We start from the raw sequence: 13460 nt of genomic DNA on the forward strand, positions 1-13460 counted from the left end.
TTCAGGTTACATGATGTTTTGACTTTGGTCAATGTCAAACTATTTTAAGTTTGACTAAGTTTATAGACAAATATAGTAATATTTATAATATTATATTAGTTTCATTAAATTAATAATTGAATATATTTTTATAATAGATTTGTTTTTTTTCTATAAACTTGGTTAAACTTAAAGTAGTTTAACTTTAACCAAAGTCAAAATGTCTTATATCCTAAAACGGGTGGAGTACTCTAATAGCTGTTGTTGGTTTTGTAACAGGGAACGTTTGTATGCGTAAAAGTCATACACCGAAAACTTATGTGCGCAGGACACGTCCCCGTGAAGCGGTGGGGGGTTGGCCGGGTTAGATGGAAGAAAGCCCCTCTTCGTCTCACACAAACGGCGTGCACGCGTGGGGGCGGTGCGGTGTGGCGTGCACACTCGTGCGTGGGTGGCCAACGAAATGGGTGAGCTATTTCCTCCACAGTATGGTTCAAGCAACAAAGCTCATGTGGCTGCTGAGACTTGTCATCATCTTCCTTTCTTTTTTTTTCTTTTTTTTTCCAACACCCTATATACATGTAATTTGTGGATTGTGAGCTCAACAATCCATACCTAAACCGGGCACCGGCAACCTCCTTTTCAAGAAAGTGAGAAACGGTTAAGAGGAAACTATCTTTTGAGTGCTCGATTTCGTATGGGTGGAGACTACTGTCTCTGTTCTCTTCTACTTTGCCGTTAGGTGCACTTGTTTGATCATTACTTTTTCTAATCGTGTATTTATAAAGACAAATTGTAAGAATATAACCATGTGAAAGTGTTCTTCACGGAAAAAAACTATTAATGTCATTTTATACGCCAAATCTTAGTACTATCTCCATCCTTTAATTTTTATAAATGTTGGTTAATTAAGTTTAATGTCAAACAAAAAAAACCCAGAGTACTCTTTTATATACCGATTATTATTTAAAAATTTGAGGTTTCTAGGTGTATGTGTCCCAAAACGCCATATACTTCCCCGTTTTAAAATCGAAGGATTTTTAGGTGGTTTAGAAAAAACTTCTTTTAGCCACTTTAGTCAATTTTAAAATTTTGAATTGGTTAGATTCCCTTTACAAGTATGTGATTGACTTTGGGGTTATTGAAGTGAGGACTTATGGAAATCAGCGCATAAATTAATTCTTGTATTGTGAAATTTGAGTGTTAAATATCCTTCCTATATTTTAGTAGTAGAACAGATGGAGTATACTTTCTTCGTCACTCCTATCTAAAGATTAAGTTATTTAGAGACGGAGAAAATATTTGATAACAAATGATAGCTATGACATGTACTACATAGGAGCTCCTATATAATAATCCTCGAGGAATCTGTTCATTCGGTCTTATCAAGGATGGGTCATCTGATTGGAATCAAATGGTCTAAACGAGGGTAGCTAGGCGTGAAGCTTGGAGCAATCTTACGCCATGTCTAAAAATTTAAATAAGTCAAAACACATGAATTCCAAACGAAATCAACTTCATTTTTCACGGAACCAAAACAAACAAAGATTACTATTAATTCCTGAAAACGAGCACGGGGTGGCAAAGTACATAAATAAATATACATGGGGAAGTCACCACACAACTACCTCCACACACGGCGTGGGGTGCACTTGAGTCTGTTGCTTCGAGTTAAGCCCTAGAGCTAGCTACAAAGCAAGAAACATATGCATTGCATCGGAAACTTGACCTATCTACAATTCTACATGTATTTCCTGATCTCTCGTCTGTTAGAGCAGGTACAATAGCAGGCTATAAGCCAGCTACAAACATATTTTAAGGAGATAAATAAAAAGAGAGAAGAGCAGCGGGCTACAAATCTGTAGCCAGCTGTAGCACGAACTCCAAGACGCAGTGTGTATGACAGGTGGGACCAGGTATTAATAGTGTAGTATGTAACTATTATATGAATGAGCTATTAGATTGACTATAAATGAATTAGAGGTAGTAGTTGGCTATACTATTAAACTTGCTCTTAGCTAGATAGGTCATCCGATCCTTAGCACAGTGCAGCTAGCTAGCTACAGGTACGTAGCACCAGGGGTTCACTATTTTGGAATGCACAAACATTTCTCGGAGACCGAAATCTCACAAAATAATTTGATATTTGAACAAATCTTCGCTTAGTTCAGAAACAATCGCAAAGTATTTGGACATCCTACCAGGCCAGAACCCACCAGTAAAAAAGAAATTTCGAAAAAAGATCAGGTCAAAAATCCTGAACTTTGGGGAAAGCATTGATCGTGTGATGGTGGAGACGTGCAACAGGGTTTAAATTTTGGTGGCCACGAATATTATGCACACGCAAGTGGATTTCCGATAGAAATATAGTGACATCAGGGATATTTGTTGGTTTTTATCTCTTTGAGCATGTGTACGAGGGTGTATTCGTGAGTGTGGGGTGGTGTGTCTGCCATGTAATCGTAAAAAAAATTCATAAGTCTGTATCCCAAATTAGCTAGAAAATCGTGCAATATACTATTATATATAGCGATGTACTATCTTTACCGTACAATGATTTAGACAAACCCTAGCATGTGTTTGGTTTAGTGGATGGGATGGATCGGATTAATTGGGTCGAACTTATTTTTCAGAGTGTTTACGTTTAGAATAAGTGGGATGGTTGATCCTAGAAGGAGAATGCTCAGCAAGATCCGGGTCAACTTCACACCTTAAAAACTGATCAATCCAACTCACTCCATTTCTCTCTCGCTAATATACGGGTCACACCTTCCCGTCCCTCGTAAAAACAGAACCACTCTATCTCTCATACCAACCAGATAGTGTGATCATCCTACCAAGAGAAAATATATCCTATCATCAAGAGAAAATATATGGATGAGAGTCTAATTCATCTAACCTCAATCACACCAAACGCTACTAATTAACTTAGATTTTTATTAGGACGCGGAGGTTGTATCATGCTGGGCTTGTGAATGCGTGGACCAACCGACGGATCGAGACGCATACACAGGCGGGCGAGGTCACGGTCGCGATCAACGATCGTGGCGCGAGGCAAGGCAAACAGGTACAGGTGCACGTACGACCTCCACACAGTGATTCGATTAGATATGCCATTCGGTTTCTGTTGCAGGCCATGGAGGTCAGGTCAGCCCAACTCAGAATATGAATATATATGGTACTCCATCCGTCGCATTATAAGTTTTCGTGTCTAACGTATTTAACCGTCCGTCTTATTTGAAAAATTTATGAAAAAAATTTAAAAGTTAATTTACTCATAAAGTATTATTCAATTTTAGCATCTAATAACAATACAAATATTTTAAATAAAACGGATGGTCAAAGTTAGACACTGATACCCACAACTGCGCTTATTATGGGACGGAGGGAGTACTGCTACTCCACAATATGCAACCTTAGCTTTGACAACAAATCATGTGCCCCCCTAGTATAAGGGATCAGGGCCCCAACTTACACATGCATTGCTTTTCTCTTTCTTTTTTTTTCCTGTTTTTATTTATTTATTTTGAAGAGGAGGGGTAGCTAGGCATCTGATCTGGAGTAGCAAGGAGAAGGGGAGAAAATGATGGGGGAAAATAAAGATGGTGGGCAGGGGAGGGTGGGGAGGGGTTGAGTTAGATTCTCACCAAGATAGTAGTCATCATTTGTGTCAAAAGGGATCATCCCAACTTGTGAGTTGGATGGGAATTCCTTCTTTTGTTTTGGGAGTGATGATCAGAACAAGAATATGTGTAAGTTCGATGCCAATTTGCCGATGGTTCGAGGAAGTACATAAGCATAAATAATGTTATGCTATTTTCGGTTCTTTTAATTTACTAAGGTGCGAGAATCGGACACGTCTTATGATTTCGCTATAATTATGCTCATCTATAGTAGCACTTCAAAAATGATTTATGGATAAAACTTCTATAAATATGTTTCTAGTAATGCAAAAGTAAATATTTTAAAAAAGACTGTAACAAAAAATCATAAAATCAATTTTAAAATTAAGTTTTAAAATTTAGATTTTGACTTATAAACAAAAGCATAAGTGAAACGATAGGACTGTTCGTAACCACTTTACAAACGTGTCAGATTTGCCTAAATAGGTGTGGTGGGGCTACTCTATGGGCTTCTTTAGCTTATAACCTCTCTTTTTTCCCCAAACATTTCCCAGTCTTATTTAACTTTCTTGCATCCTCCATTAGGCTACCGTGATGAGGTATTTTAAGTAGATAACCAAAGTGTATGCGTTGTTGGGGTTTGATGGGATCAATAATAGAGTCATAGAATTGTGCAAATTTTAGAGGGAATGGAACCCTATCACCACCATGTCTATATAGACATTCTGGCATAGTTAGGCATTTCCTTTTATTTCTACTACACCACTTTTTATCCCTTTCACCTCTCATCATCCCAATTCCCTATCCCATTGAATAGCTAGGCTGAAAGCAGAAGCGATTCCATTGGCACCAATTAATGGAAGCAATTTTCTTAACTTGCATCTTTCTGTAGGTCCCACCTATACATTAGATGTTGTCGTGTGACCGTACGGTCTTTGCATACACATGACTAGTTGATGGTATCTTAAAGCACAAGGATTTAATTAAACATTTTTTTCAGGTTCCTTCAGAGTCACAAGGCATTAAGAAGGGTGGAGAGATCAGCAGATTAGCTAGTGTGGGGAGCAATGTTGGTTACTACTAGCAGGCCACCAATCTCTGAAACCATGCATGAAAAGGTGGATAGGATAAGTGTTGTCCATGATTTTGCCCACAAAGAATGCTATGCCTCTACATTTGGCACACATTGCTTGGTATAAAATCATGGGATAATCTTTTGGCTTCAATTAGTAGGCCCCAATAATATAATGCATGCATGCTTGGTAGATCCAAAAGGCTAATAATAGCATATGGACATGAGAACAAATATGTGCCATCCTTGTTGGGTGTTGTTTCTGTTCTGGCTTCCAAGGAGGAATAATTTAAGTCCCATGTGTAGTGATGTAGAAGCTAGTACTAAAGGATCAAGTGGTGGCATGAGCTGTAGTACTACTATGTGTAGGAACAAAAAGATATTTCTTTCTTTTCTTTTGTGGATGAAAATTCCCTCCATCAAACCTTTTCTTTTGTCAAAACGATGTTCCATCTCTTTCCTTTCACCCATATTCACCTTTGAGCTAGCTAATATAGAAACTGTCACTTCTAGTTGCATTAGGTTTTAGATGTGACACCCTTATTAGAAAAACCATTGTTGTCATTAACATTAGGTGAATTTGAATTTGCTTTGTGAAAGCTACCCACCTACAAATGCCATGCATGAATAATTCCAATGGTTGAATAATAACCATTGGCTTTTTCATGCTTGCATTTTTCCTAAAGCATTTTTGTGCTTCGAAAAAGTTTATTTCGACATGAAAAAGCAGTCTATAAGCCATCATACGACGAATCAAAAGGAGACTAAAATTTGGGTTCCTAGCAGCAGTGACGTGAAATTGCATGCATGATCTTAGTACATCCAAAAAATAGATTATAAGATATTAAAATCCATATTATAAATTAATACACACAGAATATATATATATATATATATATATATATATATATATATATATATGGAGAGAGATACAATATATAATAAGAGTACAATTCAATGCCTTAAAAAATTGCCACTGCTTGGGGTATACATCTGATCCTTCCTTTTTCTTTATTCTATTTTTGAAGCTATCGAGTATCAAATATTCTACATATATATTGCGCATTGGCATATATAATGGCCGAATCTCCCTTGTCCCAATCGATCACACGTGAACCGGTGAATTTTTTTTAGGAACAAATTAAGATTTTTATTAGCACTGATGATGTGGTGGCTAACTCGATAGTTCACCTTTTTGCCTTCTTTTGCTTTGCCAATTAATATTGTTAGATAAATGGAGGAATCACCTTTTTACTCCTTTAATTAGTTGACTAAAGTGAAGGGGACACAAGAGAGACATTTTATTGTATGCAATGTGTGAGCATGACTACCCTGAAATGAATAGTACTATATATCTTTCTTCTTACACATGGGTGATGTATGACAGTTAACCACATCCCAATAATCTCTTCTAGCTCAATTAATTAGAAGTAGTAATCAATCAATTGAAGGAGTTTACTAGTAAATCACAAGGCTCCATGCTAATCAGGACAAATGTACTTGGACTCAAGGACACTGGACAATGACTGGATGGAACCTAGATGAGCCTCCATGAAGGTGACAGAGAGAAAAGGACGGCGTCCTATCCACGTACTGTGCCCTGTGTGGCTGTAGCACATCTATCGTATCAATTCTACCGGTGTCAAATCGATCTTTAATTTTTATAGAGGTATTACTACTGATTTATTCATGATATGGATTGATATTACGTTTAGTCAAAAACATTTTCAATTCTGCAAAATGAAGCATAACAAAAACACTTGTACTTTTGTGTGTGTGTGTGTGTTTGCTTGAGAGAAAATGAAAGACAACCGATATGACATCTGGTGTGCTAACCACTCTGGTGGACACACGACATGAAAGAATCAGAGGGGAAATGAGAGGACAGTATAGTGCTGGCATTCACTCTCACCCTGACAAAAAACCTTGTATCAGCTCAGTGAATCCAATCAAACTATATTGATATATTTTCAAAAAAATGTTGTTGAGACATGAGATATTGAATTTGATTTATAAAGCTGCCATGTTATTTTTTTTATATAAAAAAAGTGTGCCGCCAAGCTGATTGTAAAGCCATCGCCCAACCATTATCTTTATTGCACTTTGTCTGCCTCAACAAGCTTACGAGTTTCTTACGCATCTATGCACAATAAATACAATAAAATTCATTAATTTGTTATTTGAAGAAAGATATGATCTCATTTATGTCAACATGCATAGCCATATACCTACATCATTATCTGAAAAATAGCCATATACCTACATTGCCATCCGGCATGTACCAATCTATAGCTAAGACTATCCTCTCTGTGCACACCCTTTTTTTCAAGTGTCTATACGCATACCCACATGAGGCATCTATGTGTATATGGTCAGCATTGGTGCTAGTACCGAATAAAAACTTTATATCATCACCTACATGATAAGGATAAAGAGTTCTGTTTTATGAAGCCCCTCTTAAAGTATATGCATTATATTCTCAACCCTTTTTTTTCTTTTTTTCAATTTTAGTATACATGGACAACTGAAAAATACCGAAATTTGAATTTACTACGAGAAAGAGAGGACATAGACATATTCCAAAAAATAGGTGGTAATTGGCTAGGAATGGACAGATTGTGACACGATTACGATATCTCACCAATTGGGCTATGGATTCATCTACCTATTCGGTATGGTACTATATGTTGACATATTCATACCGTGAACGATGGTTTTATATATTCATTCATTCTACCTGCAAATCTGACTTTATATTATATGGTTTTATATTGCTCCCTCCTAAAATAAAATATAATTATTTCTAACTACGAAAAGACATGGAGGGAGTATATAGTTAATTAGTTGGTTAAATCTCAAATTTTACATATGGGCTAGGTAGTTTATTTTTCGATAAACTATACAGTTTCTACTTTATAGTTTTTTTTTCATGGACGATTATTTCCAATAAACCAAGATTTTTGAAAATAGCAATATCCTAGTCAAAAATGAAAAAAAAATATTGTTTCATTCCATACATTATATTTGTATGATTTAAATTCTTCCAAGATTCGTGTAATATTTTTTTTCTTTTTGTCCTTGAGTCCCACCTCCCTCAACGTCATCATCATAATAGTTGTCCCACGCTGGAGCATTTTGGCAAGACCCTTTCTCTTCGCCTTTGACATTGTCGTCTCACTTCTTCATTAGGTGGACTCGCCTCTCAATCTCCTCTTCTAGCCTCCATGATTATGATGACCTCTCCTCCCACACATACTAACACAACGCTCACCACATCACACTCCCGACATATATAATCAATATGCTTCTGGCCTAGTCACCACCACCGCTTTCGCATCGTTGAGTAAGAATCCTCGGCCATTATCCCTTGTCTTTTCCTCGCCTTCTTTGTCAGCATGGGCGGCTCAAGATAGAACGGAATGTCCCAACCATTGGATTGAGATCCAATATATATATATATATATATATATATATATATATATAGATATATATATATATATATATATATATATATATATATATATATATATATATATATATATATATATATATATATATATATATCTCCCCTCACACATAGCAAAACCAAAATAAAATATCATCGCACAAGTGTTTTTTTCTCTTTTGCTAATGTCAATAATCTTTTGTCAAATCTGATATGCCCACCATAGCAAAAACAAGGAAAGAAAAACTTGTGTGATGACATTCTGCGCAATCCCATCCTCGTCGATGACAATTCGCACAATTGACTTTTTGTCAATAGTGAAACATATATTTTCTTAAAAGGAAATAATCAATAGCAGCCAAAAACAATGTAACAAACCGCCCTCCAAATCGAGTTGGCCAGCCAACCGAACGCTATTGCGGCTCTTTCTTGTGTCCTCCCCGTGGATCGCAAAGGTGGCATGCTCCTGATAGAGAGCAGCAGCGTGCGTGACACGTACTTTATGAATAGCGCGTGTCCGTTGGATGGATGCACCGAGCATCCCCGTGCGGTGCAGCCCGTTGGTCCTCACTCTCTATCTATCAATAAGTACTCTAGCTATGTACACATCTTGTATATCGTCATGCTTTGCTAACTTCTAGAAACGAAATCTGCCTTGTTTTCTTCTCTCTTTTTTTTCCTAGCTAGATCGATCTATCGATTGTGCTACACTTCCTCCGTCCTAAAATAAGTTTTTTTTCACCCATTCCATACATATCAGTACAAAATAAAAAAAACTAAAATAACCTCACCTTATCAAATGCCAATACAATTACTCATTTCTTTATCTACTTCCAATGTATTTATAGCCTGCTTTCACAAACTTCGCTATAATAATTGCTAAAATAAACTTATGTTAAGATAAATGGGAGAGATAAAAAAAATAAACTTATTCTAATAGAGGGAGTAGCTAACTCCATACTTTTACTTATCGATCTGTGTGTCTGATCAGCAACTTCGTTTTCTTTGCTAACGGGGGAGATCATATATAGCTAACCGGGCAGGTCATAAATGATCTCGGTTGTCTCTTCTCACCATGTTTATTGTCTTTTTGTTACTTTTTTTTCGTTGGGCATTTGGTCATCGTAGGATGTATGAACAACTGATCCAAGCATGTAACATATCCACCATGCTTGCTTGCTTTTTTTTTTGTTGAGTGTACGGTTGCTAAACCAAATATACGTTGTATAGTACATTAAATTGGGGGTACTAGACTAGATGAGAGTAGAGATTGATACCCGTGCAATGTCATCATCGAGCTATATATTGCCGCTGTATTGCTAGCTATTAAATAACCTTTATTATGAGTTTGTTATTTCGCTAGCTAGTATAACATACAAATGGTTCAATTGGTATTTTCTCGAGGAAAACCAAAGTTCTATTCAATTGGTATTTTCTCGAGGAAAACCAAAGTTCTATATTTATTTCGACGAAAACGTTAAGTTTTATAATAGATGCTGCCTTTCTAACATTGCTATTTAAATCATTTTATCAGCTCATCTAAAACCTTATAATAAAACCAATAAGGTTTTACATGCCTAATGTTCCTACTTCCTAGTTTGATATTCTCCAATCTATGACGCGACGCGATATAGTCGGTGTTGGGTGATCGATACTATTCTGTTTTGGCGTCAATTTTCACCAACTATAGCTTGATTAATTATTTATCTTTATCTCTTCCCATTTAAATTAAGACAGCAATTGCATGCAACTTCACAATGAAGAAAGCATGCGCGAGCTAGCTAGGAGGATTTGCACATTAAGTTTTTACACCAAATATAGCGACGATATATATTTGGATCATCAATTAATTTCCGCAAAAACTTTAGGCAAGACACATGCATGAACGGACGCTTTCCTCACCAAAAATTATGGCCTCGTTATTTATTATTTTCCCTTCCTGCTAATTTTGACCCCTTTATATGCGTTACTCCCTCTGATGTATGACAAATTTTTTCGTTTGTTTATCAGTTGAAAAATATTTTGCAATTAAAATTATTTAAAAGGTGTCGCAATGTAACAACATATACTTTTTTTAATGGATGCAATACACCTCTTTTAAATAATTTTGTCTTTCCATACCTTGCTTTTTGAATTTTTTTTTCTTAATCCAATTAGTACAGGTGTACAACTAGAATGCAATTGTCTATAGTTATGAAACTTTAGCTGTATTTTGGATTCCCTACAGTAACATTAATATGAGTCCGCTACCGTATTTTAATGCAAGAAATAGCGCCCATTGTATTTGTATCCTGTACAGCTGGCTCAGATAAACCAAACGCTTGTCACTTTAAAGCAAATCACTACCCTTGATAAAAAAAAACTTCCATGTTGTTTTTGATACTTTTCAAGTCAAACTTTAAAATTATATATATTCACATCTATATGTTTTTATATTTAGATTGGGCATATGAATTTAATATGCATATATGCTATATTTTCTTATAATAGTTTTTTTTATAACACCATGGTTTGTCAGTTGAAAACATTTAGTAATACAAATTAGCCACTAAAATTATTTTAAAGACAATGTCGTTGCTCACAAGTGGGAAACATGTTTTTTTAATGGAGGTGGTACACCATTTTTAAAAGTATACTTTTGCCTTTAGATACCTTAATTCTCGATATTTTTTCTTTTCACTCCCATTCGCTTATGAACATATAGTGGAATATAATTGGAATATAATTATATGTAGCTATGAAACTTTAGATGTATCGGGATTCTCCGCAATAACATTAATATGTATGCGATAATGTATTTTAATGCATGAAGTAGTGTATAGCGGATTTGTATCCCGTACAGCTGGTCCAGATTAACCAAACGTATATCTCTTTAAAGCAAATTTACTGCCTCCGATACGAAACGTTTCATTTTTGGACACTTTTCATGTCAAACTTTAATAATCCGTATCTTTTCGAATTTTTAGATTTGATATATGCATCAATACAGGTTGTCTCAAATACTAATTTCACAGTATTCTAATTCTTTGAGTTCTAAAATATTTTGCAATAGAAATTAGCGATATAATCATCATATTTTAAAGACAATATCTACATATAAAAACAATGTGATTTAATGGATACAAGAAGTGTTAAAATTAAGAAATCTATTTTTTACTCCTTAGAAAAAAAAATCTCTTTTCATCCTCTCTACATTGCCTACCCGGGTCTCCATAATTGAGTGAAAACCGCACCGGTCAATTAAGAAAGAAATATAAAAATTGGAGATCTCCTGGAAAAAGGAGAAAGGTTTAATGAATTTTATTTACTCCAGGCGGTTTTTTTTTCCTTCTTATTCTGTTTCTGGTTGCTTTCTCACTCTAGGCAGCCAACCTGACCACCATAAATACTTCTGTCCCTTCTCTGCAATCGCCTCATTTGTTGCCTAGCTAATTCGCGTCATTCATCTCCTCCTCCTTATATTAGGCGCGCACCGCACGCGTGCTCATCCCGATCGCCATGGCCGTCGACGCGCACCACCTGCACCGCCTCCCACCACCGATCCAGCCTGCTGAATCCATGTTCTCGCCGAGGCAGCCTTGTTTCGGCGCCGCCGCCGGCGAGGTTGTCGCCGGCGGCGCCGGTGGCGCGGTGATGGCGGGGCTTTGCCAGGAGGAGCAGCTGGTCCAGGGGTACCGCCAGGTGTTTGTTGGAGGTGGTGGGGTGAGGCAGCCGGCGGCGCCGGCGGCGGCGGAGGTGATGAGGCAGTATTCGCAGGTGTGCGCGGCGGCGGCGGACGCGGCGGAGAGCGGCGTCACGTTCGGCGGCGGGCAGGAGGCGGCGGCGCCGAGGAAGAGGAAGCGCGCCGAGGTGCCGGTGGTTCTTGGCGCCGCGGGCGACGTGGCCGTGGCGGCGCAGGCTCGCCAGCAGCTGGTCGACGTCGATCGCCTCGTGCTCCACCATGTAAGTTGGTTTTTCTCCTTCCGGCGCGACGCGCTCGCCGCCATGCGCATGCATGTTGCTGATCCCGTGGCGATGCGTGCAGGCGGCGAAGATGTGGGCGGAGCTTGCGGAGCAGAGGCGGAGGCACGCGAGGCAGATGGTGGCCACCGTAGAGGCCGCGGCGGCGAGGCGGCTGAGGGCCAAGGACGAGGAGATCGAGCGGATCGGTCGCCTCAACTGGGCGCTCGAGGAGCGCCTCAAGGGCATGTACGTCGAGGCGCAGGTGTGGCGCGACCTCGCGCAGTCCAACGAGGCCACCGCCAACGCCCTCCGCGGCGAGCTCGAGCACGTCCTCGACGCCCACGCGCGCCGCGGCGCCGACCACGGCGACGGCGACGACGCCGAGTCCTGCTGCTACGGCGAGAACGACGTGCTCGCGCGCGCCGCCGGCGACGGCGAGGCGGCGTCGGCCGAGCGGCGCTGCAAGGGGTGCGGCGAGGCGGCGGCCGTGGTGCTGCTCCTGCCGTGCCGGCACCTGTGCGCGTGCGCGCCGTGCGCGGCGGCGGCGGCGGCGTGCCCGGCGTGCGGGTGCGCCAAGAATGGCAGCGTCAGCGTCAACTTTTCGTGAGCGATGGCGGAGGGAAAGGAGTAATAGCAATTAGACTAGATTTTTTTTCTTTTCTTTTCTTTTTTTTCTCTCCTCCGTTTTTTTCTTTTCTGTTTTGGTTTAGCTGATGGGGATAATAGGGCGATATGGTCTAATGATGTGGATATGAGAGGATGAGTTTTCCTTTTTTGTGTTGGATCAATTTGATCAACAAGGAAAAAAAACATAGGAATTTGGTAACCTTCAAATCAAAATTGTTGCTTCGATTTTCTAGCTTCCTTAATTAATTATATTTTTTAGTTTATTTTCATGATATATATATATACATGACATTAGAAATAACTGATCAGCTGCATGCACGGGATACTTGTGTTTTTTTTTTCTTTACAATATTTTCAAACTCGAATTTGATCCGCAACCAAACTGCTAGATGAAAAATCCTTTGACATTTATACTTCGTCTATCTTCCAAGAAGAAAGAAGTCTGACGAATCATAGACGTCGTACCATGTGCCTCTCTTTTGTCATCATGGTGGTTGGCTGTAACTTATTCGCTTACGTCTAATATACAAAAAATATATCTTTAACATTTTTAACTTTGTTTTTTCTCATGCAATGCAAGCATGCAACCATTTTAGTTTTACCTGAAAACTCTGCATTTATACGCGTACATTACGCTAATCTGCATGCGGTCGTTTTACTTGATGCCAATTTGTTTTTTCTTCAGACTCCAGAGACCAGGGCTTTAAATTTTAATATATTTTGCTCGGATTTCCGCGTTTAATTAATTAGTCGTTTCCCGGCCGGTGTATTT

The 13460-nt window shown here is 38.6% G+C and overlaps 1 protein-coding gene across 1 annotated transcript; it reads left to right on the forward strand.

Annotated features, from left to right (window-relative positions):
• Window positions 1–11527: 11527 nt before the first annotated feature.
• Window positions 11528–12957, forward strand: LOC127765928 (BOI-related E3 ubiquitin-protein ligase 1-like). The gene is made up of 2 exons (XM_052290905.1): window positions 11528–12061; window positions 12144–12957. Exons 1-2 carry the CDS (start codon window positions 11618–11620, stop codon window positions 12666–12668), a joined length of 969 nt encoding a protein of 322 aa, XP_052146865.1. The 5' UTR covers window positions 11528–11617; the 3' UTR covers window positions 12669–12957.
• Window positions 12958–13460: the final 503 nt, after the last annotated feature.

Source organism: Oryza glaberrima, chromosome 3, assembly GCF_000147395.1.
Source record: "Oryza glaberrima chromosome 3, OglaRS2, whole genome shotgun sequence".
NCBI lineage: Eukaryota > Viridiplantae > Streptophyta > Magnoliopsida > Poales > Poaceae > Oryza > Oryza glaberrima.

Excerpts from the sequence above, each read along its gene's own strand:
- LOC127765928 (XM_052290905.1), top strand. The coding sequence starts at position 11,618 with ATGGCCGTCGACGCGCACCACCTGCACCGCCTCCCACCACCGATCCAG. Across the intron at positions 12,062-12,143 it reads ATCGCCTCGTGCTCCACCAT|GCGGCGAAGATGTGGGCGGA; the intron begins GTAAGTTGGTTT and ends CGATGCGTGCAG.